Source organism: Megalobrama amblycephala, linkage group LG6 (genome assembly GCF_018812025.1).
Source record: "Megalobrama amblycephala isolate DHTTF-2021 linkage group LG6, ASM1881202v1, whole genome shotgun sequence".
In the NCBI taxonomy this organism is placed as follows: domain Eukaryota; kingdom Metazoa; phylum Chordata; class Actinopteri; order Cypriniformes; family Xenocyprididae; genus Megalobrama; species Megalobrama amblycephala.
In genome coordinates this window covers 32667761-32694321 of record NC_063049.1, presented here as the reverse complement: position 1 = coordinate 32694321, position 26561 = coordinate 32667761, and the positions used below count along the sequence as shown (strand labels likewise).

Below are 26561 nucleotides of genomic sequence, written 5' to 3'. Positions count from 1 at the left end.
AATAGACCTTGTGGCATGTGAATGTTGCTAAATATGTCAAAGTATTTAGCAACTAAGTATTCAATGAAAAAGTATTTAAAAAAGTAACTTGGACTGCAAATTAACAATTATATATATATATATATATATATATATATATATATATATATATATATATATATATATATATATATATATATATAGATGATTTTTGTCTTGTTTTGTACTTTGCATGTCCATTCATTTATTTGTTAGTAAGTACTAGCAGCCGTATAATAAGCTTGCTCTATAGCAGTGCATATGGCTCTGTTTTTTTAATATAATTTTATTTTTATTTTTATTTTATTTTTATTCAAAGAACAATAATATACAGTATATGTCAAGAAACAATATCAAAAAGGAAAAGAAGAAGAGAAAAAAAAGAAAAGAACAAATGACAACATATGGCTCTGGGGTCTTCCCCGATCCAGCCCTCCGCACAATCGTCATCAGTTACTGAAATCACACGTCAGAGTCTAGTAGGCAGGAAAACCATTTAAACTTGGCTTGCGCCTGATGTGCACAGTTCATTGCATGACAGCTGCGCTAACATCTGTATGATCCGCTGCGGAATGAGAAAAAATGCACGTGTTAACTGCTGTATTCGCTGTTATATTTGTTCTGAAGGAGACTGAAGCTTGGGGTTACAAGAATGGAATACTGCACAACTCTATCTGGCTGGGTAGGCTTTTTATTTCACATGTTCTTATTGTTGATCCAAACTTTGTTAAGTAGAATAAGTGACTATTTTAAAACTAATGTTTCTTTCTTTCTTGTTTTCCCTTCCTAGACTATATAATGATTTTAAAAAGCAAAATCTTTCATTTACTGTTCAACAAGATTTATATTATACAGCATGTGTTGTGTGCATTTCGTTCGGGAACCATAGACTTGAGAGGCTTATGGCTCTGTGAATGCTGACAGTGCAGGCAGTCTGAAGGGACCTTGTAAACAGGGAAATGACTTCATTCTGTTACTGTGTACTGCTGCTTACCTTAGGGCACCTCAAAACACTTTCAGCATGATCCAAGAAACTCACAGGCATTTCTCCGTAGATTTTAGTTGTTCGATAGCAAGACACAGGAAAGAACAATCTACATTTGATATGGCATTTCACTGTTTTCCCAAAGTAAAACCAATATTTACCAATGTTTTAGTTGTAGCCAACTGTGATTTGGATTAAACCATTTAAATAAATAATTAGTGAGGATTATGGGGGATAAGTAGTAGCTACGACTGGAACCACACACAAAAAACGTTTCTAAGTAGTTTTCAGCAGAGTTTTCTTTTCAGGCTATCTAAAAGGACTTGTGTTTTAGATTTGAATATTTAGAATTGACTTTTTGAGAATTTACTGTACATTTAGGCCTACATATAATAAGAAAATAGTAAACATTTAAAATGAATTATAAACAAACAAAAAACCTAATCTTCTCTTAAAGACACTGTATATTTCCCACACTGTAAGCAGCTTTATTTATTTACTTATGGTGGCACAGTGGCTTGACAATTACTACACATCTGAAAACACTTAGGGCTAAATAAGGTGCTACAGTATTTTGCTACGTTCATTCTTTAAACGAGCCTCCTTTTTGGGCTTTTCTCAGAGACATGTTTGGAGCTCAACAATGCTTGCAAAACCTTGATGTTTGAGGCCAACACAGAAAAATCACTGGCTTAAAACTCATTTGAGATGGGAACTTTTTGAAGGTTATGCATGCGTGCTTAAAAACAACTGCAAAACAGCATGATGTTCTGTGAGGCAAAAAGGGGCCTCATCTGGTTTAGTAATCTTACCAAGCGCAAATGGATATACATCATAATTGTCCCTTATGTATTCATGTTAGATAAAACCTTCTAAAATACGTTTCCTGTTTTAGGGCTGACGTAATTTGTGTAGACAGGTAAATCATTGTTCTGAGACACTGAACAGGCCCAGATAACTTTGCATGAGTCCTCGAAGCTGATAGTGTTGCCAAATGAGACCCGTGTTCTCTATTCTTACAGAGCAAGCAGCTGGAGTTTACCACCGCGAATCTCGCAAAGGAAGATATCAGTTGACGTATAAGGAAGCCAAGGCTGTGTGCAAATTTGAGGGGGGGACTCTTGCTACGTATGATCAACTGGAGGCTGCTCGACAAATTGGTTTGTATCGCACTTACAAATCTTTCTTGGATCAGATGCCAAAAGAAACAGCAAGGGAGGGCAAGCTGAGCAAGGCTGTAACAGTAAACAATCAAAAACAATTTTAAACCACATCTGAATCTGTCAGCAAGCAGAATTTTAATCAACAGTCTCACAGTCAGATATATTAAATATTTGCACACATCATATAAACAAAAGCAATGAACATTCCCTAGTGCCACCCAGTGTTATGTTTAACTGTAAAAGGCATTGTTGTGTGTTGCCTGAGCAGTAACACCTGTTTTCTTGTAAAATGACTCCCTTTTGTTTGCAGCAAGAGTAAATTCGATCCAGACGTGAGCTCTGATCTGTAATGACAACATTTTGTGGCTAGTACAGGCCTATGGCACTCTATGCAGGAGGTCTGCTTTGCTTTCTTTTTTTCATCTCTGTTTTGCAGCTTTCAAATGGTGCCCATGGCTCCTCAGATCACAAGAGCCCTTTATTCTTCATACCCTCAAAAAAGACGGATTTCCTTCAATTATTAGTTTTGTTATGGAGAACATTTTATATTCAGTCTATACAGAATCTTTTGTCATTTAACTTTTTTTTAATTTGAACTTTTCACCCACAAACATAGAATACACAAACACATACAATACCAAAACTGAACATCCATAGATGTTAAACTAATAAAAACAATAATAACCATAAAAAAACCCCCCATCTCTACTTGTTTTCCAAATAGCTCTGAAAGCTACCCCATCTCTGATTGAAAGCATAGGTAGAGTCCGTAAGTTTTGCCAGCATACGTTCATATGGTGCATTAGAAGTCATAAGCTCAATCCAGTCCTTAAAAGAGGGAGTGTCTGTGTTCTTCCAATTTCGCAGCACCACTCTGGCAGCCGTAATGCATCCAGCAACAGCTAGACCAGCCTGTACTTTAGATATTCCCTTCAGTAGAACAGTTCTATCTCCAAGAAGACAAAATCTTGGAGAGCAAGGTATAGGCTGCTCCATCCACTTCTCAATGGTCTGAATGACTCTTGTCCAGAACGGAGCCACCAAACGGCAATCCCACATTAAGTGCAAAAACGTGCCAATAGAGCGACCACATTTCCAACAATAATTACCCTGCATTAAACCTAACTTATGAAGTCTTACTGGTGTCCAGTAATATCGATTAATTATTTTGTAGTGTATAAGTTTGCTTCTAATATCTCTCATTGGCCCTCCTACACCAGACATTATGACCTCCCATATACCCTCTTCAAATTCCACATCCAGATCCTTTTCCCATATTATTCTTAAATTGTTACTATTCCCATACAATTTGTTTGCAGCCATTCTATAAAAAGATGACGTTTGTACTGAACTTGAGAGTTTCAAAAAATGTATTAATTCACTTTCTTCTCCACCTGGCTATTTAACTGGAGATATTTCCAAAAATCTCTTTTATCCAGTAATTTAAATTTGTCTTTCAGCTCCTGAAATGAGTAAATTGTACTTTGCCCATATAAATCAATATACAGAATCTTTTGGTGAAATACTGCAGATGTAATAATATGAGCACTGAGAAAAAGAAATGCGAATTAATATTACATATTTTTTATAATTTATAATTTATATAATGATTTAAATATTATTGATCATTGACAATTGTATTTGATCACATTTTATTAATTATAATTTCAAATTAATTTCTAAATAATTGAATTTGAGATCCATTTAATAATAATGTCAAATTACTAACAGAAATTGTCCTTCTCCCTAAGGGTTCCACGTGTGTGCAGCTGGATGGTTTGACAAAGGGCGTGTGGGCTATCCGATTGTTAAAGCTGGCACCAACTGTGGTTTTGGGAAGGTCGGAGTCATTGATTACGGATACCGGCTCAACAAAAGTGAGAGGTGGGATGTCTACTGCTACAACCCTGAGGGTGAGTTTGAGAGGTGGCAGTTTGGCAATCCTGGGTGGATTTTAGTCAGCCAAAGAGAGATTTGGATTTAACAGATATTGGTTTTGACAAAGTAGTGACACAAATCATAGGTTTGTAAAACTTTCCTTGAAAACTATCCAGGGGTGTGTTTCCCGTATAACAACATAACTCACTGATTAACTACCATAGTACAATGCATCATTGAAGAAATAAACTAGATAGTCACGACTGTTTCCCGGAACTGTATCGTCGCAAATTAGTCATTCAGCCACATTGGTGATATTGAGTCAGCGCACTGATGTAGAACCCAGAAGCACTGCACTGAGTTTACTACATCAACAGCATAGGAGAATGACAGGGAAGAGAAGAAATTGTTGAATAAAGTCATTATTTTTTTTTGTAAGAAACTAAGCTTCTTACGACTGGTCAAGAGCTGTTGTTCCAACCACACAACTTTCCGATGCTGTTTGTGAATGTTCGTTGAAACTATGCTTTCGGGAAACTCTGTCTCGTTAAACTATGCTGATAACGATGGAACTTGTGACCATAGTTGGCTAACAATGCTTTTGGGAAACGCACCCCTAGGACTGAAAAAAGTCATTAGCATGGTAGTAAGGTATACATTTTCATAGGTTAAAGACCATTTCTGTATATCTTTATTCAGACTTTCAATGGTCTCTAAACTATGAGGGTGGGATAATTTGAAGTCAAAGACAACCAACAAAACATTAAGATGACAGATGGACAGTGAACATCAGCACAAGACATTACTATAAGTTACATGCAGAAAAGAATGAGTGGTCAAACTGAAAAAATCAAGCTGAGAACAAACGCATAATACATTTCTTGTAAAATGCTTGCTTGTTTTCTCTGGCTGTTTTCTCTTGTGTGAATATGGAAGATTCTAATGAAAAAATGTTTCTCACTTTGAATAATCTAAACGAAGCCCTGTGAAAGTTTTACAAGGTGTGGTAATGTATTAACAGAGACCCAGCTGAGTTTGTGACTGGCTCCTTTCCCCTGATTTATAATAAGCTAGTGAAAGAAATTCTCCCTATGGAGAGCTTGAGCAAGCAGTGATCTCAAAGAGAAGTCAAAGAGTAAATGGTGACCACAGACCTTCAGGTTGAGATGTCCTGTGGAAGTTGTTGGCATGGACATTTTTTGTTTTTTAAATAAGAGACATGTCATACAAATAAGCTGTAATAAGAATAAGAACAAATAAACTGTTAATAGATCAACATACACACGTTGGGTTTCATGTTTTATAGGAATTCTTCGTGGGGACATTTTGTCCCAATAATGTAGGGAATACCTGAAACACACACACACACACACAATAGTTGAAGAGAAAAGTTTATTTTGAATAACGGTTTGGCAAAGCATTGCCTGAAAGTTTAATTTAGATATTTAGAAGGATGTTTAATGCAACAGAATGCAAACAGGATGAGTAAATAAACAAATTTAAAATAAATTAAAGGTGCCGTAGAATGTTCTTTCACAAGATGTAATATAAGTCTAAGGTGTCCCCTGAATGTGTCTGTGAAGTTTCAGCTCAAAATACCCCATAGATTTTTTTTAATAAATTTTTTTAACTGCCTATTTTGGGACATCATTAACTATGCACCGATTCAGCGCGCGGCCCCTTTAAATCTCTCGCTCCCTGCCCCCCGAGCTCTCGACTATAAGTGCAGTTACACAGTGCATAAACAAAGTTCAGACAGCTAATATAAACCTCAAATGGATCTTTACAAGATGTTCGTCATGCATGCGGCATGCATGGATCGGATCATGTGAGTATAGTATTTATTTTGATGTTTACGTTTGATTCTGAATGAGTTTGAGGCTATGCTCAGTGGCTAAAGCTAACATTACACACTGTTGGAGAGATTTATAAAGAATGAAGTTGTGTTTATGCATTATACAGACTGCAAGTGTTTAAAAATGAAAATAGCGACGGCTCTTGTCTCCGCGAATACAGTAAGAAACGATGGTAACTTTAACCGCATTTAACAGTACATTAGCAACATACTAACAAAACATTTAGAAAGACAATTTACAAATATCACTAACAAAATCATGATATCATGGATCATGTCAGTTATTATCGCTCCATCTGCCATTTTTCGCTGTTGTTCTTGCTTGCTTACCTAGTCTGATGATTCAGCTGTGCACAGATCCAGACGTCGTGCCCTTGTGTAATGCCTTGAACATGGGCTGGCATATGCAAATATTGGGGGCATACATATTAATGATCCCGACTGTTACGTAACAGTCGGTGTTATGTTGAGATTCGCCTGTTTTCTGGAGGTCTTTTAAACAAATGAGTTTGAAACTCAATGTCTGTCTTTTCCATGTACTGAACTCTTGTTATTCAACTATGCCAAGGTAAATTCAATTTTTGATTCTAGGGCACCTTTAATAATAATTTATAGTCTAAATTTAGTCTGTATCCAATCACTACCTCATTCAGGGCAGGGCACCAGATGTGTGTCACCGAGCACCCGCTCAAACCACAGACAGAGTTTGGATTTGTCATCGTCTGCATAAACATAGTGCTCATATCCCTTTGACTTCTGATATTCATCTCCATGTGGGGAGATGAAACATAATAATTCAATCAAACTAATGAACATGTATGACATAGTAGGAATTACCTTTATTAATTTGATTTTTCATTTATTGATATTTATTTATGTATTAATTCGTACACCTGTTGTACTGACTTTGCAGCAAAGGAGTGTGGAGGAGTGCTCACCGAACAGGAGAAGGTTTTGGATTCTCCTGGTTATCCAGAAGAATACCAGGATGAGCAGATTTGCTACTGGCACATTCGTGTGCGCTACGGCCAGAGAATCCGACTGCAATTTCTAGACTTTGACATTGAGGAGGACACAGCTTGCCTCAGTGATTACCTGGAGATCTATGACAGCTATGATGATGTTTCAGGCTTTGTTGGCAGGTAAATAATAGCTGATTATGTTTTATTTACTATAGGTCTTTAAGTTACATTCGCTGAGAGTTTACAGTTTAACAATAAAAAAAATCCCAAAAAATAATATTTGAATATTTATTCTGGATAGATACTGTGGGGATGAACTTCCAGAGGACTTCATAAGTACAGGTATGTTGCTTGTTGTTTCTCTTGCATTCAGTATGAATGCATTTATTAAACTTTTTTTTAGAAATTCATGCTTCTTTATGTTAGGTGCTCTGTGTAAGATATTCAAATATCTTATATAGAGAGAACTAGAGATCCAAATAGAGATCGTATGTTTGTTTCTGTATTGTCTCTTGCTCAGGAAACGTCATGACACTGAAGTTCCTCTCTGATTCTTCTGTGACGGCTGGAGGGTTTCAGCTACAGTACACCGCTGTGAACTCCTCTCAGTTCTCTGACAATCATGCAATCACCTTCTCTTGACCACTGTTTAATACACCAGTCTCACTTCTTTTACAAGTGTAATTTTTTTGTATATACAGAGCTGCCTGAAAGTTTGTGAACCACTTGCAGAATCTGTGAAAATGTGAATAATTTTAACAAAATAAGAGGGGTCATACAAAATGCATGTCATTTTTTTATTTACTATTGTCCTGAGTAGGATATTTTACATAAACAATGATTACATAAAGTCCACAAGACAAAAAAATAGCTGAATTTATAAATATAACCCAATTCAAAAGTTTATGAACCCTCGATTCTTAATACTGTGTGGTTACCTGGAAGATCCACAACTGTTTTTTTTTGTTTTGTGATGGTTGTTCATGAGTCCCTTGTTTGTCCTGAACAGTTAAACTGCCCAATATTCTTCAGAAAAATCCTCCAGGTCCCACAAATTCTTCAGTTTTCCAGCATCTTTTGCATATTTGAACCCTTTCCAGCAGTGACTGTATTATTTTGAGATCCATCTTTTCACACTGAGGATAACTGAGGGACTCAAACACAACTATTAAAAAAGGTTCAAACATTCACTGATGCTCCAGAAGGAAACACGATGCATTAAGAGCCCGGGGGCGAAAGCTTTTTGAATTTGAAGAACAAGGAATATTGTACTTAATTTGTCTTTTGGCAAACATTTAAGTATCTTCTGTTGCTTCTGAAGGGCAGTACTAAATGAAAAAAAAAAAGAAGATATTTAAACAAAATAAGAAAAATCTGGACATATTTGTCCTGTTAAAGAATTTTCACCCCTGACTCTTAATGCATCGTGTTTCCTTCTGGAGCATCAGTGAATGTTTGAACCTTTTTTAATAGTTGTGTTTGAGTCCCTCAGTTATCCTCAGTGTGAAAAGATGGATCTCAAAATAATACAGTCACTGCTGGAAAGGGTTCAAATATGCAAAAGATGCTGGAAATCTGAAGAATTTTTGGGACCTGGAGGATTTTTCTGAAGAATATTGGGCAGTTGCTCAGGACAAACAGGAGACTCATGAACAATCATCACAAAATATAAAAACAGTTGTGGATCATTCAGGTAACCACACACAGTATTAAGAATCAGTGGTTCCCAGACTTAATTTTCAGCTATTTTTTTGTCTTGTGGACTTTATGTAAACATCGTTTGTGTGAAATATCTTACTCAGGACAGTACTAAATAAAAATAACATGCATATTGTATGATCCCTCTTATTTTGTTAAAATTATTCACATTTTCACAGACTCTGCAAGTGGTTCACAAACTTTCAAGCAGCACTGTATGTTTTTGCTTCTTTAACCACATGTGCAATATTAAAGCTAATAATAATCACAAATGTGTATGGGCCTGTGAACATTTCAAAAACTCTTATAAAACAGTTTTCACACTCTCAGTAGTTTAATCTGTCTAGTAACATTGTCCAAAGGGGTATTTAATGTTTTACAGTGTTTTAATGTGACCATCGTTTAACAAAAATAAATAAGTTGAAATCTCTTGATTTTAATAGAAATAAACCCATTGGACATATAAAGTGCATATAAACACTTATCTACTTAGAATCACTTCATTCTGAAATTAGGCCTATAAAGATGATTGCTTTGAAAACATTTTATTAATGGAACAGTTTATTCGAAAATGAAAATCTTGTCATAATTTACTCACCTTTTTGTTGTTCCAAACCTGTATGAATTTCTTTTTTTGTGTGTAACATAAATGAAGATATTTTCACAAATGTCTGAGTGTTTTTTTTTTGTGTGTGTGCACATGTATAATATAAGTTAAAAAATAACCGAAGATGTTTAGTTACCAACATTCTTCATAATAAATTCTAGCTAGGCCTATATTTCTCTTGTGGACTTTCTTACTAACAACTCTGCTCAACAAAACACAATTAACTACTAATAGAAAAAACAAACAGAATTTGCCAATACAAAGTTCTTGAACGATGCATTGAATAACTGATGGAAAAAAATTGTGGAATGAGAACTTATCAAGTTCTTGATTTTTCTTCAGATTATGCAAGTTTCACTTAGCAAATATATTTGAGCTTATTTAGCGTATTAATTATTAGTCTCTGTGGCCTTCTTGTCTTGTGGGTCCCTTCATCAGTTGAGAATTGAAGGCATATGCCTTTAAATGTACATGTGCAGACTGTAATGTTAGGTGAGTAATTTAACTAATAATGAACAAAACAAATGACCGTAGTGTCCTAATTTGAATGTCTTTTAATTCAAGTTGTGGCAAAGTATCTTCAATACATAATTTATGAGAGGGCGGAGTTGACGTCGGGTTGAAGGTGACGCTTCAGTCGCGCGTCATGTTTGGCGCCAGCATTTTCGCGGGGAGTGAGGAGTGGAAAGACGCAGCGCAGTCTTGATAGCTTATAAACACTGTTGTATAAACTCCTCCGAATTCTTTGATATACATCGTGTGTCGATGATATCGCCTTCAGTGGTTGTTAGCGTGTCCTCAGGCGCGAGGTGAGACATCTTGAGTCGTGTCTGTTGAGTGTGTTCAGGGGGTTGGGTGGGTAACATGATGATGGTAACTAGCTCGCTAACTATGCAGTCTTTGTAGGGGAAGTTCCTCATGGATTAGATTGATTGCAGCAAAAACCTACACGGCCTTTAAAGTTTTCAGTAAACGCCATATTTTGATCTCTGTATTTGTTGCACGGGAGGCGCACACAAGTTGTACGCTAAACGCACATGTTAACACAATAGCTTTAAAATTCAAACGATAATGTGGTCTAATATTTGCATATCAGACAGATAGACATATTATTGCACGACCATCAGTAAAAACTTGATATTAATTAAGCGCAAATGCGTTATAATCTTTGGCAGGGAGTTTTAATAAAGATGGATGGCGTATTGTTATTAGCCTCTCGTGCACCTGGCTAGCTAAACATCGAATCTAGGTTTTATTCTCCCCAAATGTGTCAGAAAGGAATAGCAGATGACTGAATTTCCTTCTTGTAGTCTTGTATTAAAGATATTAGAGCCATTTATGCGTCAGATATCTTATTTGCATCAATAGAACACGATGTACTGCATGCGTTAATCTATTCTAGCTCACTTTCACTACCAATATAACACGACATGGTTAAAATATTAACTTTTTACACATTCTGATTATGCGTAGTTTTAATAATCGACTATTAATCGCAGGTATGCATGATGCATAACTCTCAGTCAGGGTTGTAGCAAGTGGGGGTGAAAGGTGAGAGTCATTCTAGGATCCTACAGGTCCAAGGGGGTCACAGTAGTTTCTAAATATATTTTTAAAAGATTAAGAGGTCCAGAATTTAAAACCACAGACCTGCTCCTGTTTCACAACTGAATTAGTACTCCTTTAAAATGAGATTAAACATTTGCTTTTTTTTTGCGTTACATTCGGTCTGTATGCATTGCTTTAATGTGTGTTTCATGTCTTTCAGGTTGTGAGGATGATGGCTGCGGTACCTCTATCTAGTGCTAGCCTCCTTCCTCTTCTGGAGTGTCTGGAAGATGAAGCAGCTGGGCTGTCGGCGCAGACAGATGCCTACATCACCATTGCAAAGTAAGTGTTTGCTTACAGTTTTGGTGTCTGTTTCTTTTATGTAGGTTTTAGTCAGATGTATGGATGTCTGCTTTATTTTATAAAACCCTTTAGCGTTGTAGTGATCAGGGCTGGACTGGGGCTAAAATTCAGCCCTGGACAGACCCATCCCACGAGTTCCCCGGTGAATGTTTAAATTGGCCTTAAATTGGAGTAATGTTAAATAAATGAATAGATAAAACTCGGACAGGGACAAATAATTATATTATTGTATTTACTGCAAATGCAGTTAACAAATTTAATATTGCACTTTTATTACATAGAAATGCACTTAAGCATTTTGAGCTAGGATGCAGTAAAGCAAATTTCCTGCTATTAAATGCTGTCATCATTTACTCACCCTCATGTCGTTCCAAACCTGTATGACTTTCTCTCTTCTGTGAAACACAAAAGAAGATATTTTGAAGAATGTTTGCAACCAAACCATTTTGGTTATACTACCCTTCATTTATATTTTATTGACAAAAAGCAGACTTGTTCCACAGAAAGAAAGTCATTCAGGTTTGGAATGACATTAGGGTGAGTAAATGATGAAAGTTTGGTTTGAAAATAATATTTTTAAAGAGTTAACACCTAATTTATGTAATTTACCATGGTTTAACTGTAAGATCCTGGTAGACACAGGTAAAACCATGCTCCTAAAACACATGTAGAAAATACAAAAACCGCATCTATAAAAGTGATTTATATTCCACAATATTTAATGTAATTACTAGACTAATAGCCACATTTTTAATAAATACATTTGCCAAAACACCATATTTCACTGTTGGCAGCTGCAAGGTAAATTACTATAAAGGTGGTGGTGCTGGATTGACAAGCTTGTAGTTGTGTGTACTGGCGTTTTCCAATTTACCTCATGTATTTACATGGTCACCGCTGTTTTCAGCTAGATTCGCCACAGAGCCTGGAATGTTCCTATATCACACGACTGTATAAAACAACTCTGAATGAAATCTGAAAGGATCGAGCGACTTGCGCTGTTGATCATGTCATAGAGTGGCAGAAACGCAGCGCTGTGTGTGGGTCTCTCTCACTTTGGCCTGTCAATTCAGAAGACAAAGTGATGGACGTGTCCGTGACACAAAATAAACCTTGTATCGGCCCCAGAGTGTGTTGGCCTACCGGGAAAATACCTGGTATGCCCGATTACCAATCCAGCCCTGGTAGTGATGCACAGTTTTGTCAACTACTGTACAGTATATACTGAATATGAAATTGCAATTCAAACGTTAGTCTTTGAATATTTGAATAGTCTTCTGGAGAGACTCAAATGCTTTATGATGAACAGAGTTCATTTAGGTTTTTAATTCGCACATAAACGCGAATATGGTGTTAACAAAAGCTCAATTGTAATTGCTTGATGTGTGAGAACAAACCTCACAGGTTCTCATGTGTCAAGTAAGGATGCATTTGAGCAGTTATTTTTAAAGTTATTAATAGGTTGATCATAAGTCTTGGTGGTTCTTTTTCTTTCTTCTAGCCGTCTCAATGGAGAGGAAGGGCGTCAGTTTCTGCCTGTGGTTGTAAAGCATTTTGCACGTCTTAGTAAAGTCCTTTTGGTAAGTTGTCTCCTTTATGAATTAAGACTCGTTCACTGGCACTTTGTCTATGTAACTGAATATTTGGTATTATATGTCTTCAAAATAAAGGTTATTCTTTCAGAAAGCTGTATATCATAACTACGCATCAACAACCCTATTGACCTCTTTTCTTTTCAGGTTCATATCTCCAGTGAGAACGAGGAGCTGTGTCAAGCTGCACTGCAGGCTTTGGGATTCTGTGTCTTCCACTCACTCATCGTTTCAGTCATACCAGGTATAGAAAAAGTTGACTTCTTTAGTATAATATACTTTTTGTTTCCATAATAAGTAGCGCCCATAATCGTTTTTTTTTTTTTTTTTTTTTTTTTTTCGTTTTTTTTTTCCATTTCTTTCCTGCAGCAAATATTTCAGAAGATATACTGTCTACGCTCTGTAATGTTGTGGTAAAATCCAAGGAGAAGTTTACGTGTACACGAGCATTATGGGTGATTTCAAAACAGAATTTTCCGCCAGAGGTGACATCCAAAAAGGTTTGTTCACTGTGCATGGTCTGCTTGAAATAAACCTGTTTTTATGTTCTTTCTCCTCGATTTTCCATCTTTTGTGGCTAAAAATGTTGTTTTCTATATTTCAGGCCCCAGAGATTCTCAAGAGTCTAGAGGCCATGCAGACCCGAGAGGTTCAGTCGATCCTCATTGACCACGAGTCCCTCAATGTCATCATAAGGTTTGTTGAAGTTTCCCTTGCTTTCTCTTTCTTGGTTCTGCCATCTTGCAGTGTTCTTCACACTTGAGATACTCCGTAAATATGATTTTGTGATGAACGTCAGGTTGCTGGAGCAGGCCCCCTCTCAGATGGCTGCTGGAGCCGTGTGCTGGGCCAAGCTGGTTATTCCTCTCGTGGTTCACTCAGCCAATAAGGTGCGCTTGCGTGCAGCAGCAGCCCTGGAAATGGGCTTGCCTCTTCTTCTGGAAAAACAGCAGGAGGTGGCAGCCATTGTGGAGCCAATGATGTCCTCTGTAAGTGTTTTGCGGATGTACACTACAGCTTTTTTTTTGTTGTGCTTATATTTATATAAAATATAAATGGCCATAATGCTTCTCTGTTGCCTCCAGATGCTCATTCCTGAAATGCAGAAGCTGTTTGCCTCTAAGAATGAGACGAATATGCTAAAGCTCTGGCCCTTGTTTGTGAGACTTCTGGGGAAGGTAAGATGCTCAAAGTTACCGAATGCTGCTCTTCAAGTCTCAATTTTTCAGTCCTGAATGTTGAGTTTGTCAGTGTGGATAAGGATGTGTTTCTGTCTCTTTTCAGTTGCTCCACAAAGGCGGTGCTTTTATTAATTCCTTGCTGTATTTAGAGGAGCTGGGTTTCCGCAACTCTTCTCCTAATATTAAGAAGATTGCTTTCATAGCTTGGAAGAGCCTCATTGACAATTTTGCCCTTAATCCAGGCAAGTTTCTTTATATTTTGGTGCAATAGACACTGTCATGGAAAACCAGGGAATATCAGAGAATTACAAAATTGTGCTTTGTGGAAAGTCATAATTAAAGAAATTGATTTTTTTTATTCATGGCTCAAAAATATCTCATTGGTAAAAATTGCTGTTAGTGAGTGAATGTTTAAAAATCCAGCTGCATTGGTCAGTAGTTGTGGGAACTCTTTTTAACTGGCTAGTGACAGTTCAAGGCTTTTTTACATCCTACCTTTTCTCAGTTCATGTTTGATAAGTTGTGACTGGATTCTCTTGAGCAGATATCCTGTGCAGCAGTAAGCGCCTAAAGCTCCTCATGCAGCCCCTGAGTTCCATCCAAGTCAGGACTGAAGCTCTTCTGCTCACCAAGCTGGAGGTGTGGTGGTATCTCGTAGTCAAGCTCGGACCCAACCTGTCCACTAACTTTGAGCAGGTAAAATTCACTGTGTTTACATTGATAGATTGGTTTTTGGTCTTTGCAGACTTTGTATCTGATGTACATGGTTCCATTGGTTAATTAGAGCAACTAATTTCTCTATCCATTCTTTCCATCACGCCTTAAAGGTTGGCGTACCTCTACTGCACAGCACACTTCCTTCTGATCCTCCACTGCAGTCCCCGACTACACCTGCTCGAACCCCTAACCCAAGCAATGGTACCCCTAATACACCTAAAACAGGTACAGCTCATTTCCTCTCATAGTGCCTTCATCATAACATCATATAAAGGGGATAGAATGAGATTTTAGATTAGTTTTAAAGGTGGTGTGCATTTTTTTTTTTTTTTTTTTTTTTTTTTTTGTGCAATTCAATTTGGGGATAACTGCTTGCACGGAAATATAAACACTTTACCTTTTAAGTTCTTTGGTTCTTTTTTTTTTTTTTTTTTTTGTCCTTCTAACCCTAACAGCCCTAATGTTGTCATATTGGCGGCATGTCATCATACTTTATTTTCCCGTTCCTCCAGGCGTTCCCTCCTGCAGCATGCCGAGCACTACTCCTCGCATGAATCTGAACAGCAGTATGCAGTCATCTCAGTCGTACCACTCCATTCAGCTCCTGGGACTAGAGATGCTTCTGCACTGGCTCGTGGGTCCAGAGGTCACGGCCATAGCTCCTAAAGAAAATCTTCAACTCAGCCTGGGTAATCATACACACAGTATTATCTGAGCTTTGAAAGCGGTTTTCTATCAGTGATGCTTTGGGCTTCAATGTCTGTACAAAGTTAATATGAGTGACACACATGTGTGTATTTGATTAGTAATCTAGAGTTGTTCATATACTACTACAGCTAATATGTTGAACCTCACTTTACAATGAGAAGTTTGTGAAATTACAGTGATGGAATGAACCTTCAGAACTAATAGATGTCAGTGTATCATGATTTTTATTTTTTTATTTTTTATTTTTTTCTCCAGAGCCCCTGACACACCCGCTCCTCACCAGCCCTTCCTTCTTTAGCAGACATGCCTCTACCCTCATATCAGCCACCAGAGAAGGCTTCATTACTGTGGGAAAACATGCTCCAGGTATTCAACAACGTCATCTGCGTAATGAGTCCTTACGCCAGCTTAACTTTTGTCTTAGACATTTATTTCTAAGCAGGTCAATAAGACAAACTATTATTATTATTATTATTATTATTATTATTATTATTATTATTATCATCATCCATCATCATCATCATCATCATAATATTATAGATCAATCAGTAAAGGAAATAGATGTTAGATGTTCATCACCTAATATGAGTGTTTTCCACAGAAGCACTTCTTAATCTCATTTGGAGCAACCTGATCGGTTCTGTCAGTGCAGCAATAGAAGCTGGTAGGTGAACATTCTACAGAACATTCTACACTCTACAGAAGTCAAAGATAATTTGCACAGATTCTTTGTGCTGTGAATACTGGCTCATTGTAATTTCGTTTTCCTGTCACCCCCGTCACAAGGTAATAAGAAGGAACGACAGGGTTCAGAGGTCCTTACGCTTCTCCTACAGGCTCTGCAGTCCATCTTGTCTTCAGATGCTCTGCCTGCTGAACGTGCACTGGTAAGACGGCACATCATGGTGAAAATGACCTAAATTATTTTGATGCTGAAAACAGTGTTATTTAACCCAGCTGCAGTCTGGCATGCTGATCACTGAACTTACTACTTTAACAGTGTAAATAAGTCAGAATACATGAAATAGCATTATACCCCCCCTTTAAGATTATTGAAATTAAGAGAAAACATTTTTAAATTGTGACCATTTCACAGTAGTTTTTTACTCTATTTTTCATCACACAAATGCAGCCTTGGTGAGCATAAGAGACCTCTTTTAAAAACTTAAAAAATGACCTTAAATATTTAATAGAATATACTACAACTCAAATGTTTATGTAGGTTGTAGGTTCGACCCTGCTGTTTAAAGAGTTTCATTGTTCAAACATTTGCTGCAGCTTTTGTTGGAAGCCACCATTAAAGGAATCCCTCAAAAGGTGCTTGGTTCTGCAGCTTATCAAGTGGCAAACATGGATGTGTTGAACGTAAGTGCCGTTTCACCGCATATGATAAATCCTTGGTAAAAACATCAGTTTTTCACCCTTTGGGTTCATGCATGTCTTTTGTATTATGAATGTGTAAATAAGATTTTTCCACATCTACTTTTCCAGGGTACACCTGCACTTTTCCTTATATTGCTATTCTATAAAAGTAACCAGCTTTCATCATTTCTTGAAGATGAGAGGTAACCATCTTTTTTTTTTTTAAATGCCTAATATCAACCAAAACTAATTTTGGAGAACTTTTTTTTTTTTGCATTAAATCTAAGATTTTTGCTACTCATTTTTTTTTATTTCTATTGAAATTGTTTGCTTGCTTAATTGGGGCAACTTTTTCTTTGTCATCTGGCAGGTTTTTCTCAAGCCTGGAGACCCTTGTGAGCTGCGGGTTTTGTGGACCTACATCGCCCCTTGCATTTGGAGAGGCTGTTTTAGGAGCAGTTAGTGGGAGTGCGGAGGATGTTAAGAACAAAAAACAACTCTGGAGGATGTGGAGTGTGGTGGTAAACCCTCTGACAGACACCATCACTCAGGTACTAAATTTAAATCATCTGTGCTATAGAATGAATGTGCATTTCAGTGCGATTGATAAATCATTGTTTGAACACAGACCAATGAAGTGAATCAAGGAGACGCTCTGGAGCATAACTTCAGTGCCATTTACAGTGCCTTGATGTTTCCAGTCTTTCACCTCCTGCCTGGTTCAGCCCTACCCCAGGTAAGAGCCCATTTTAGCTTTCGTACAATGCTTTCTCCAGTATTATTCAAATATTTAATTTAATTTTATTTACTGAATAGATCACTCAGAAGGCCATGATCAGTACTTGGTCCAGGCTTTACAAGGCATTTGCCCGCTGCTCAGCTTTGGTAGCCACAGCGGAGGAGAACATATGCTGTGAAGAGCTGTGTGCCAAGATCTCTGCCTCTCTTGACAGTGATTCTCTGAAAGTATGGCACTTGCAACATTGTATTTGGAAGATTTATTCAATTGTGCACCTAATTGGGGTGTGTGGCTATTATAATTTCTCAACCTTTGTTTTTTTTCTTTTTTCATTTGTTTTAGAATCTGCCTATGCTAGATGCAATAGCAAATATCTTGCTGATCATCATTGAGAGTATGGACTTCTCTCCTTACACCCCACAGTTTCAGCAGAAGATGAAATGTAAGGATTTTGCTTCAGTTTCAAATGGGCAAAGTTTTGTAATTGCACTGTGTGACCATATTTTCATGTGCCAATCCCTAGCTCCTCATACACCTTTGAGTTGGGTACGCAAGAGAAGCAAAGCTCTGGGGAATCTCTCGACCTTCCACACTCTCCTGATGCAGACTCTAGATGCATTTCTTTCTGTGGACACCTCAGAAGAATCTGTAGAGCCCACCTGTGGAACTTTAAATGGACTTGGCTTGACAGTGGTCTCTATCTTGACTACTCTTTTCACTAATATCACATTACCCACGTTCATACAAGAGGTGCTGTCCACCCTCACCAAACCACTTGCACAACTTTATGAACAATTCTCCAGGTGTGTGACGTTTTCTCATCCTTCATACATTGAACAGTCTTTTTTCCTTGTGTAACACTTTATTTATTTATTTATTTATTTTTTATAAAAGTTATGATGACCCAACAAAGCCCAGTGCAACACTTGGACACAAGGTAAGAATTTACCCAGTTGTAAGTTTGAAGTCAAAACCACAGCGACTCTGATATGTAGTCTTTTATTATTTCCTAGTTGGAGAAACTAGCTACAGACCTGCTTGGCTGTCTTCAGACGCAGTTGACTCTGCACAATGATGAGATGCTTGCTGTGTTGTCGCCCTTGCTCTGTGTGCTTTTTCCCCACAAGAGCAAGCAAATTCGCACCGTGGTCACTCAGTTCTGGAATGCCACCTTTGGAAACGCACTCACCTTGACTTACCCTGAGCCTCTTAAGTAAGTTTTCATGCCATTGTTGGGAATTTGTGTAACCCTAAACTAATTTTTTGAGATTTTAACAGAGGTATGTGTGTTGAACATCATTGAATACAATGTTAATATCTGTTAGAATTAATTGTAGGGGGAAAGTGGTTAATTTTTATTTTTTTTTTTATTTTTTTTTTTCTCCTGCTATTTTTGTCTTCCGGGTTTAAACTCTACGGTGCACTATAATACTTCGATGACATATCGGTGTCGAGTTTTCTTATCTTATGAGAAGACACTGTCTCATTCAGGACACCACTTGGTTCTTTCAAGTGACAGACATGTCAAACTGTTAGATCGCGCAGTATAGATGAGAGAGGCATTCATGGGTCGCAAGTGTTAAGTTTGGATGTGTGGCATGGCTTTCCCTGCGCTGCTGCCAGGGCTTGACTGGCTGGGGGCAGTTGGTTGGCCATCAAATACAGACCCATCTAAACTGTTTGTGTGTAGCAAACTTTTTTCAAACATTTTTCTCGAGCTACGATAATGGGAGAAAGGTGGACTTTGGCCTTATTCATCCTCTGACAGGTGTTTCAAACGGTGAAATTGCATACAATAAGCTAGCAATAAGCATTAATGGATCAAAAATGAGTGTTTGTTTTTGCTTTGTAAGAGCTTCTGCGTCACAAGTTCTCTTCAATATCTGTCCGACACAAACACGATTCATCCACACTGGGAGTGTAACCGGTCTTTACGGCTCTTTAACCGATCAAACGGCTTATAAAAACGCTACAGAATAAGTTATCAAAGAAGCAACAGTTCATATTCGATGCAGAGAACAAAATGCGAATGGCTGCACATTTGTGTATTAAATTATAGCAAATCCCATGTGTATATTGTGTTGTATGTTATAGTAATTTGCAGCTTGTGGGACATTTTTTTTTTTTTATGCTTTTAATGAGAGTGAAATAAAAATGAATTAGAAGCCGTTGCTGTGTTGTCAGTCTCCCCTCATCCCCCTCACCGCAGCTTAACCACGCCCACTTCTGTAGCATTTTTCAAAACTGGTGAGAACTGACTGCTGCTGAAAGAGGCGGTTTCATGACCGTTTAAATCAAATATGCAATATTTTCCTTTTTTTTTTTTTTTTTTTTTTTGAGACTCAAAGTTTTGTTTTTGTTAATTTTTTTTTAGGTCTGTTTTAAGTCAGGCTAAGCAGAAAACTCCATTGATTTTACCTGGTTTTGAAGCCGTTGATGCACCAGATGATTGCAGTGGACAGTATACGGTATGTTTAGTGTTCCTAATGTAAAACTGAAGAATGCAGAGCAGTTTACCTCAGTCAAACATGTCCCCTCTGTTAAATTTTTCTTTTGTTCCTAATGGCTTACTAAAGATGTTATGCTTTCTAAAAAGGGTGACAGTTCTCAACTGGACCCACAAATTAGTGGGGTGAAGATGACCTCTGTTGGAAAGAGGGACTCTCTTCTGGCGAGGGCAGAAGAGCTTAAAGGAAGAGGCTCTGCACCTGTAGCAAAGCCAGTGTCTGTAAGTATAAATACGTTTTTTTTTTTTTTTTTAAAAAAGCTTCTGAACTTGAAAATTTCAATGGTGGTGCTTAATTAGCAACCACAGCAGGTCCTTCAACAAATCACCTATTCCCTCTCTAGATGAAGCTGGATTTTGGATCGCCCAAGCCCTTGAATCGAGAAGCTATTGAGGAGGAGGCATCAGAAGATTTTGTTTTCATTCCACCTGAGACAAAGGAGAGAGTGCTGACTGAGCACCAGAAAGAGGTCAAAAGGACTAAACGGTAAGGTTCTCAAATTTTAGACATCTGCCACGCCATGAAAAAAAGGTAAAATTGTGCAAGGCAGTATGGTTTTAATTTTAAACTTATAATATCTTTGTCAAAGTCTGGTAGTTTAGATGTCACCGTTAAGAATTTTGAAAAGAGATTGCCATTTATGATTTTGAGATGTCAGGACTCTAAATTTGTTTTCCGATTTTTATTTTGCATAAGGGTTGACATTCCTGCTCTCTATAATAATCTGGATGCCTCCCAGGACACCACAGTCTTTTCGCAGTATACTCAGAGTCAGGAGGAGTCCATGTACGTATTGAAATTATGGATTTGCTCTTACTCAATTTTTTTTTTTTTTTTTTTTTTTTTTTTTTACCCGCTGTATTACAACAAAATGTTTCTTCTTAGGGAGAACTTGACAAAAGATGAAAGGGATCAACCGGAGGAAGAGGCTAAGCTTCACCTGAAGGTAAAACTGCTCTTTTCAGACTCTGGCACTGCTGATTTGATTATGTGGAGGATATACATGCATGCTTTCTGTTTTGTGTATTAATTGGTTTTAATGTTTTCTCCCCCAAGGAGGTTACCCCAAGTGAAGAACCATCCACAGATGTTGAAGTAACCCAAGGCACCACATCAGACATAGAAACACCAGAGAAATCTATGCCAAATAAAGATCAAACTTCAGAGAACGATCTGTCTCCTCCATCCAGTGGTGTCTCAGTTGATGTGAGTGGGCATGAGAAAAGTGGACTAGAGGGGACCAGCCCTAATGTATCAAGTTCATCTGATATGATATCTGGTACACCTCCTAAACCCAATAGCAGACGTCAATCGTTCATAACGTTAGAGAAATATATTGAAGGGAAATCAAGTCCTGCAAGTGTTGCATTTACGGGTCCACCGATCCGGAAATCAAGTAGACTGGATTCTTCAAAATCTTTGGAGTGCACTCCAAATGACTCACAGAATCAAACTACAAAAGAGGACTCTCAGAAATCTCAAAACATAAGCAGCACTGACCCATCTGCTCAAAATGAGAAAGCAGGGCAAGAGACCAAAGATGAGATTAAGTCAACGGGAGGTCATCGTTGTGAAGGTACTGATGAGGAAGAGGATGTGGTACCCGATACCCAGACCCAAGTATCTAGTGAAGCATCCGGTGTTAAGAGCAGTCCTGTGTCCAAAGCCAGCGTGGAGGAACAAAACTCACCTGAAAAAGATTCACAGAGTTTTGCTAATTCTCAATCTAGTCAAGAACCAAGAAGGTCGAGCAGAAGGCGAAGTAAACCGGTTCGCCCAGGGGAAGATCCAGGGGAGATGAAAAGCAAAGAACAAGTCAATCAGGTTGCAGACTCAATGACAAACACACAGAAGTCAGTACTTGCAGCACCAAGTAGCACATTGACTGGAAGGAGGAGAAGTAAGGTTCTAGAGGACACTAAAGTTGAAGGTGACCAACAGAAAAGTAAAGGAATAAAAAGCCAAAGTGATTCACAGATTTTCTCTGCAGAGTCTTCACAGGCACTTCCACGGGCAAGCCGAACTGGGTCCTCTCCCCAGAGTTCACCTGTAACTCAATCGGATAGCCAAAGCAGAGAGAGACTGCCAACTCTCAATGAGTCTGAGGGTCTGTCACCGGGTAGACTGACGAAGAAGACTAGAACACAACTTGATGAATCCACTGACAAGGAGGCAGATGAGAACTCTCAAAATGCTGCATCTTCTTTAAAAAAGAAATATTCACAGACACCTCTTTCTGATTCTGAGGCTGATAGCCAGCAAACTGTCCGAACGCGAAGAACAAGGAGATCTGAATCTCAGTTACTGGAGATGTCTGGTTTGCAGACCAAAGAAGATTTGAGTCAGACAGACTCTCAAACAGTGACAGCGGTGAAGGGAAGAGCTATGAGAAGGAGAACTGGAGAAGAAGAGCCAGACTCAAGCAGAGATGTTACATCAACTGTAAATGCTGAAGAGTTAAGTGCGAGCCAAGATTCTTCTCAAGGGCTTGGTAGATACAGAACTCGACGATCTAAAGGCTTGACTACCGACAATACAGAGTCTGAAAGCCCTGATAGCAGAGAAGATGGGCCAAGGCCTAAAAAGAGACTTCGGAAACCCCTGTCAACTGAGGTGCTACCAGTTGCCACAGAACCTAAATTTACTGAGATGGTGCCAGACAAGGAGAATGTTGATATTCAATCAGAAGTTTCAATAGAGATGACACAGGATGAGGCAGATCTGAAACCTGAAACTAGTTTGGGAATTTCAGTCAGTGAGACCAAAGAAGAGCAAGACGATAAAGAGGTCCTTGCCCCTGTTAGTCAACCACATGAACTGATCAGCTCTGAAATAGTTGAGATAGAATTGAAAACTGATACAGATGAAAAAGAGATCATCTGTGATAAGGGAGAGGGTGAAGAAGCAAATTCACTTTCACAAGCTGGATCAGAAGATTTAAAGACTGATGGTTTGCGTAAATGTCCACATACCAGGGGACGGGGACGTGGACGTAGACGATCTAGGAGCTGCAACTGCTTTTTAAACAACCAGGAGGTGTTCTCACAAAACAGTGACTTCCAAGAATCACAGGATCTGAAAAATGAGCAGGTTCCACTTGCTGTTGAGACCCAAGAATCCAAGGATCTGAAAAACGAGCAGGTTCCACTTGCTGTTGAGACCCAAGAATCACAGGATCTGAAAAATGAGCAGGTTCCACTTGCTGTTGAGACCCAAGAATCACAGGATCTGAAAAATGAGCAGGTTCCACTTGCTGTTGAGACCCAAGAATCGCAGGATCTGAAAAATGAGCAGGTTCCACTTGCTGTTGAGACCCAAGAATCACAGGATCTGAAAAATGAGCAGGTTCCACTTGATGCTGACACCATAAACTCTCAACCTGAGCAGTCAAGCCCAACATCCGTATCGGAGGAAAGCAAGAGCTCAGCAATTGCGGATTTCCCAGATGCTGATGTTCAGCCATTTTCAGCCTTGCCGCCTCAACTTCCATGTGAGGTTTCATCTTCTGAAAGCCCCATTACAAAGCTTGGTGTAATTGTTTCTCAACTGTCTGAAGCAGAGGAAGGAGCATTATCCAAAGCAATGGATGAATCAAACAATGTGTTTGTAAAAGTCCCGGTGGTAGAGACAAATCTGTTAGAGAGTTCTGGGTGCACAGATAGTCCAAAGCACAACAAAGAATTGGACAACCCTTCAGTAAGTCAAGAACCTCTCCAAAGTTCAACACCTCAAGACACCTCTCCAAGTCAAGGTCGCCCAGTGGAAGATGCATCTATATGCCAAGAGCAACTAGAGTCTTCACATGTTCAGCAGGAGGATGCAGTGAAGCAAAGTGAAGACCTTGCTGTTTCAGAGCCGAGTGGAGAAAAGGTAGTGTTGCCAGAGGAGTCAAATGGCAAAGAATTACTTGACAATGTTGCTCTCATCGAGAAGGATAAAGACACTCAGACTGACAACCAGGCTCTTTCTGCTGATATACAAGAAGAGTTGTCTGTACTACCTCAAAGTAGTACATCTGAAGCCTGTTTAGATTCTCCACTCAAGCCTAAACCTTTAGATGCTCTCAGTGGTGAGCTAGAGCCTGGCCAGAGCCCGAGCAGAAACCGATCTCGTGTATGGTCACCATCTGCTTCTCCATCTACCAGTATTCTAAAGAAGGGACAGAAGAGAACATGTGAAGAAGATACCCCATCCCCCCTTCATAAGGTATTAGTTGAGTCCAGTTGTCTAAATATTCATTGAAACAACTCTAATGTAAGCTTATAGTGGTTTCATACAAAGAGAAAATCATCTATGTAACTTTTGTTGTTGTGCAGTCTCGTCGAGTGTCTTTTGCAACCCCAATTTACCATCAAGAACTGGCTGATGATATTGACAGACGTAGTCCAGTTATTCGCACAAGCTCACCTAGGTCAAAAGTCTTGAGTGGACAGTCGAAGGTGTGTAATATGAGTTCTGAAATTAATTGGATCTAGATGTAAAACTGTGCTTGTTTCAACATTTCTTTCATGGCCTGTTGTTAAATGTCTTCATGCAGTATATCACTACACCCACAAAAGGCTATTCAAGTCTAAGTCCACGTAACCTCCGTAGCCCTGGATCCAAAAGCTCTAAAAAATGCCTGGTAAGTATTCTCTTGCAATATACTTTTTTATATATTAATCTCATACGGTCTGCTTATTCATAAAGGTCAGAATCTTTTTTTTTTTTTTTTTTTTTTTTTTTTTTTAAATCTCTTTAAATTCAATAAATGAAAAAGAGCTGAAAGTTGTTAATGTTTAATTCTATTCATGCCATTCATTTGTATCAGACTTTAGTTTATTTGAACTAGTGGAAATGGTTTTAAAATGTTCCTTTTTCTTTATCCTAGATTTCAGAGATGAGCCAGGAGCCACATCCTATTGCTAAAGATTGTGTTTATCCAGCACTTGTTGGCTGCTCTACCCCTGTAGAGGCTGTTTTACCACAGATATCCTCCAACATGTGGTAAGCCACAGTACTCATTTCCACTTCAAGACACCTTGGGTTCAGTTTGTTCATTCCTCATTTTTAATTGTTGTTTTTTGTGTTCAGGCCTCGTGGCTTTGGTCAACTTGTTAGAGCCAGGAACATTAAAACAGTTGGAGACCTGAGTGCTCTCACCCCTAGTGAAATCAAGTCACTTCCTATTCGTTCACCTAAGCTGTCCAATGTGAGGAAAGCACTTAAAACCTATCATGAACAGCAGGTAATGTATAGCTTATATAAATTACTATCTTGCCCTTTATCATGGAAGATCATCCTTACACCTGACATGTGGCCATACAGAGAAAAGGGCGTTCTGATGACCTCAAGAGTTTTGATGAAATGGAGAAAATGACATCTGAGCCTGAAGAGATGGAGCTTCCTCAAAACCAAGATGAGGAGCAAACACCAGGAGAGGCACAAGGTAAAAAAAAAAATTCTTCCATCAAGTACATCATTGGTGGCATTCACATTGATGATACCTTTTGACTTTTTTTTTTTTTTCTTTTCTTTTTTTTCTTAGAACTTTTGGCAGATGACAAACCATCAGAAGTGGGAATGGATTCAGGACCGATGCCCGAGGAGAAAAAATGTCAAGATTTGCTCTCAGATGTTGTAGCACTTGGTGGACGCTTAACTTCAGAGGAACTTGGTCACTGTTCACCCAACCAGTTGGGCCTGATGCATGAACATCTCAGCGGAATGATGAGAAGCATTGTGACCCATCTGCAGTCCCGCTTGCTGAGTAATCCTGATAGCTTACCATAAGGACATTTGAGAGATTTTTCCTGACACAAGAATTCACTTTTAAAATTGAAGATTAACAGTGGACTGTTCATCCCTCAAGTTTTAGCTTGAATTTTAGAGTAGATGAATTTCTAATTATGCTCTCTCAAAGAATAGAGTTAAATGGCCAAAAGTCATTTCCATTGCTACGCAAGTGTCTATGTATTTTATGGAGTGATTTTTAAGACTGTAAAATTGTACCGAGATGCCAAGGAAACTTTTTTCTTTCTTTTTTTTAAGAAATAAAACTATAGTATTAATAAAATCTTTTCTTTTAATATTTGGTGCATTTTTTTTTTCCCCCCAGTCTTTTATACAAACCACAAAATTACAAATTAGGTGCTTTTTTTTTTTTTTTTTTTTTCGCTGCCAAAGATGCTGACACTTTACAATGTTTCATTTGTTAAATGCAATACATCATTTAACATAACATTAACTAACATTGGACTGCTTCTACAGCATTTATTAATCTTAATGTTAATTTCAACAAACTAAAACATTTTAAAATGAGTATTTTATTTTTTTTAATAACATTAATGCACTCTGAAGTTTCACAAATATTGAACATACCAAAAAAAAAAATTTTTTTACTTAATTGACTATAAGCAATTTATTTACAGCGTTAACATTTAACCATCACTTGAAATAATGTTAAAGGGATAGTTCACCCAAAAATAAATGATCCCATGATTTACTCTTCAAGCCATCCTAGGTGTATATGATTGTCTTCTTTCAGAAAAACACAATTGGAGATACATTTAAAAATATCCTTGCTCCTCCAAGCTTTATAATGGTGATGAAAACACATTTTGAAGCCAAAAAAAGTTTTTTTTGTTTTTTTTTTGTAAGAAAAATATCCATGTTTAAAACAAACTCAAATAACTAGCT

The 26561-nt window shown here is 38.0% G+C and overlaps 2 protein-coding genes across 3 annotated transcripts; both read left to right on the top strand.

Moving 5' to 3' along the window:
* Positions 1-492: 492 nt before the first annotated feature.
* On the top strand, positions 493-7629 carry tnfaip6 (tumor necrosis factor, alpha-induced protein 6). Its single transcript, XM_048194103.1, has 6 exons — positions 493-700; positions 2026-2163; positions 3918-4079; positions 6813-7041; positions 7163-7203; positions 7382-7629. The coding sequence occupies exons 1-6, from the start codon at positions 601-603 to the stop codon at positions 7501-7503; spliced, it is 792 nt and encodes a 263-aa protein (XP_048050060.1). The 5' UTR covers positions 493-600; the 3' UTR covers positions 7504-7629.
* Positions 7630-9796: 2167 nt separating this feature from the next.
* On the top strand, positions 9797-25951 carry rif1 (replication timing regulatory factor 1). Of its 2 annotated transcripts, XM_048194102.1 has the most exons (37): positions 9797-9975; positions 10935-11056; positions 12579-12657; positions 12817-12913; positions 13039-13169; positions 13274-13365; positions 13469-13658; positions 13755-13847; positions 13954-14092; positions 14395-14546; positions 14678-14792; positions 15080-15256; positions 15531-15641; positions 15877-15939; positions 16062-16162; positions 16554-16640; positions 16767-16840; positions 17008-17188; positions 17266-17373; positions 17454-17603; positions 17719-17818; positions 17900-18179; positions 18271-18313; positions 18390-18589; positions 19751-19844; positions 19973-20104; positions 20227-20369; positions 20580-20669; positions 20769-20829; positions 20940-22955; positions 23058-24089; positions 24200-24322; positions 24421-24507; positions 24754-24869; positions 24957-25110; positions 25191-25311; positions 25411-25951. In XM_048194102.1, exons 2-37 carry the CDS (start codon positions 10944-10946, stop codon positions 25653-25655), a joined length of 7290 nt encoding a protein of 2429 aa, XP_048050059.1. In that variant the 5' UTR covers positions 9797-9975; positions 10935-10943; the 3' UTR covers positions 25656-25951. The 2 variants fall into 2 exon arrangements, with proteins under 2 accessions (XP_048050059.1, XP_048050058.1); XM_048194101.1 differs by having other exon boundaries at positions 20940-24089.
* The last annotated feature ends 610 nt before the right edge of the window (positions 25952-26561 follow it).

What these genes read in the sequence shown, in the direction of transcription:
- rif1 (XM_048194101.1), top strand. Translation starts at nt 10,944, where the DNA reads ATGATGGCTGCGGTACCTCTATCTAGTGCTAGCCTCCTTCCTCTTCTG. An exon ending in CCCTAATACACCTAAAACAG is followed by an intron (nt 14,793 to 15,079) that starts GTACAGCTCATT and finishes CCGTTCCTCCAG; the next exon opens with GCGTTCCCTCCTGCAGCATG. An exon ending in TCTTGAGTGGACAGTCGAAG is followed by an intron (nt 24,323 to 24,420) that starts GTGTGTAATATG and finishes GTCTTCATGCAG; the next exon opens with TATATCACTACACCCACAAA.
- tnfaip6 (XM_048194103.1), top strand. Translation starts at nt 601, where the DNA reads ATGCACGTGTTAACTGCTGTATTCGCTGTTATATTTGTTCTGAAGGAG. An exon ending in GGAGGCTGCTCGACAAATTG is followed by an intron (nt 2,164 to 3,917) that starts GTTTGTATCGCA and finishes CTTCTCCCTAAG; the next exon opens with GGTTCCACGTGTGTGCAGCT. An exon ending in AGAGGACTTCATAAGTACAG is followed by an intron (nt 7,204 to 7,381) that starts GTATGTTGCTTG and finishes TCTCTTGCTCAG; the next exon opens with GAAACGTCATGACACTGAAG.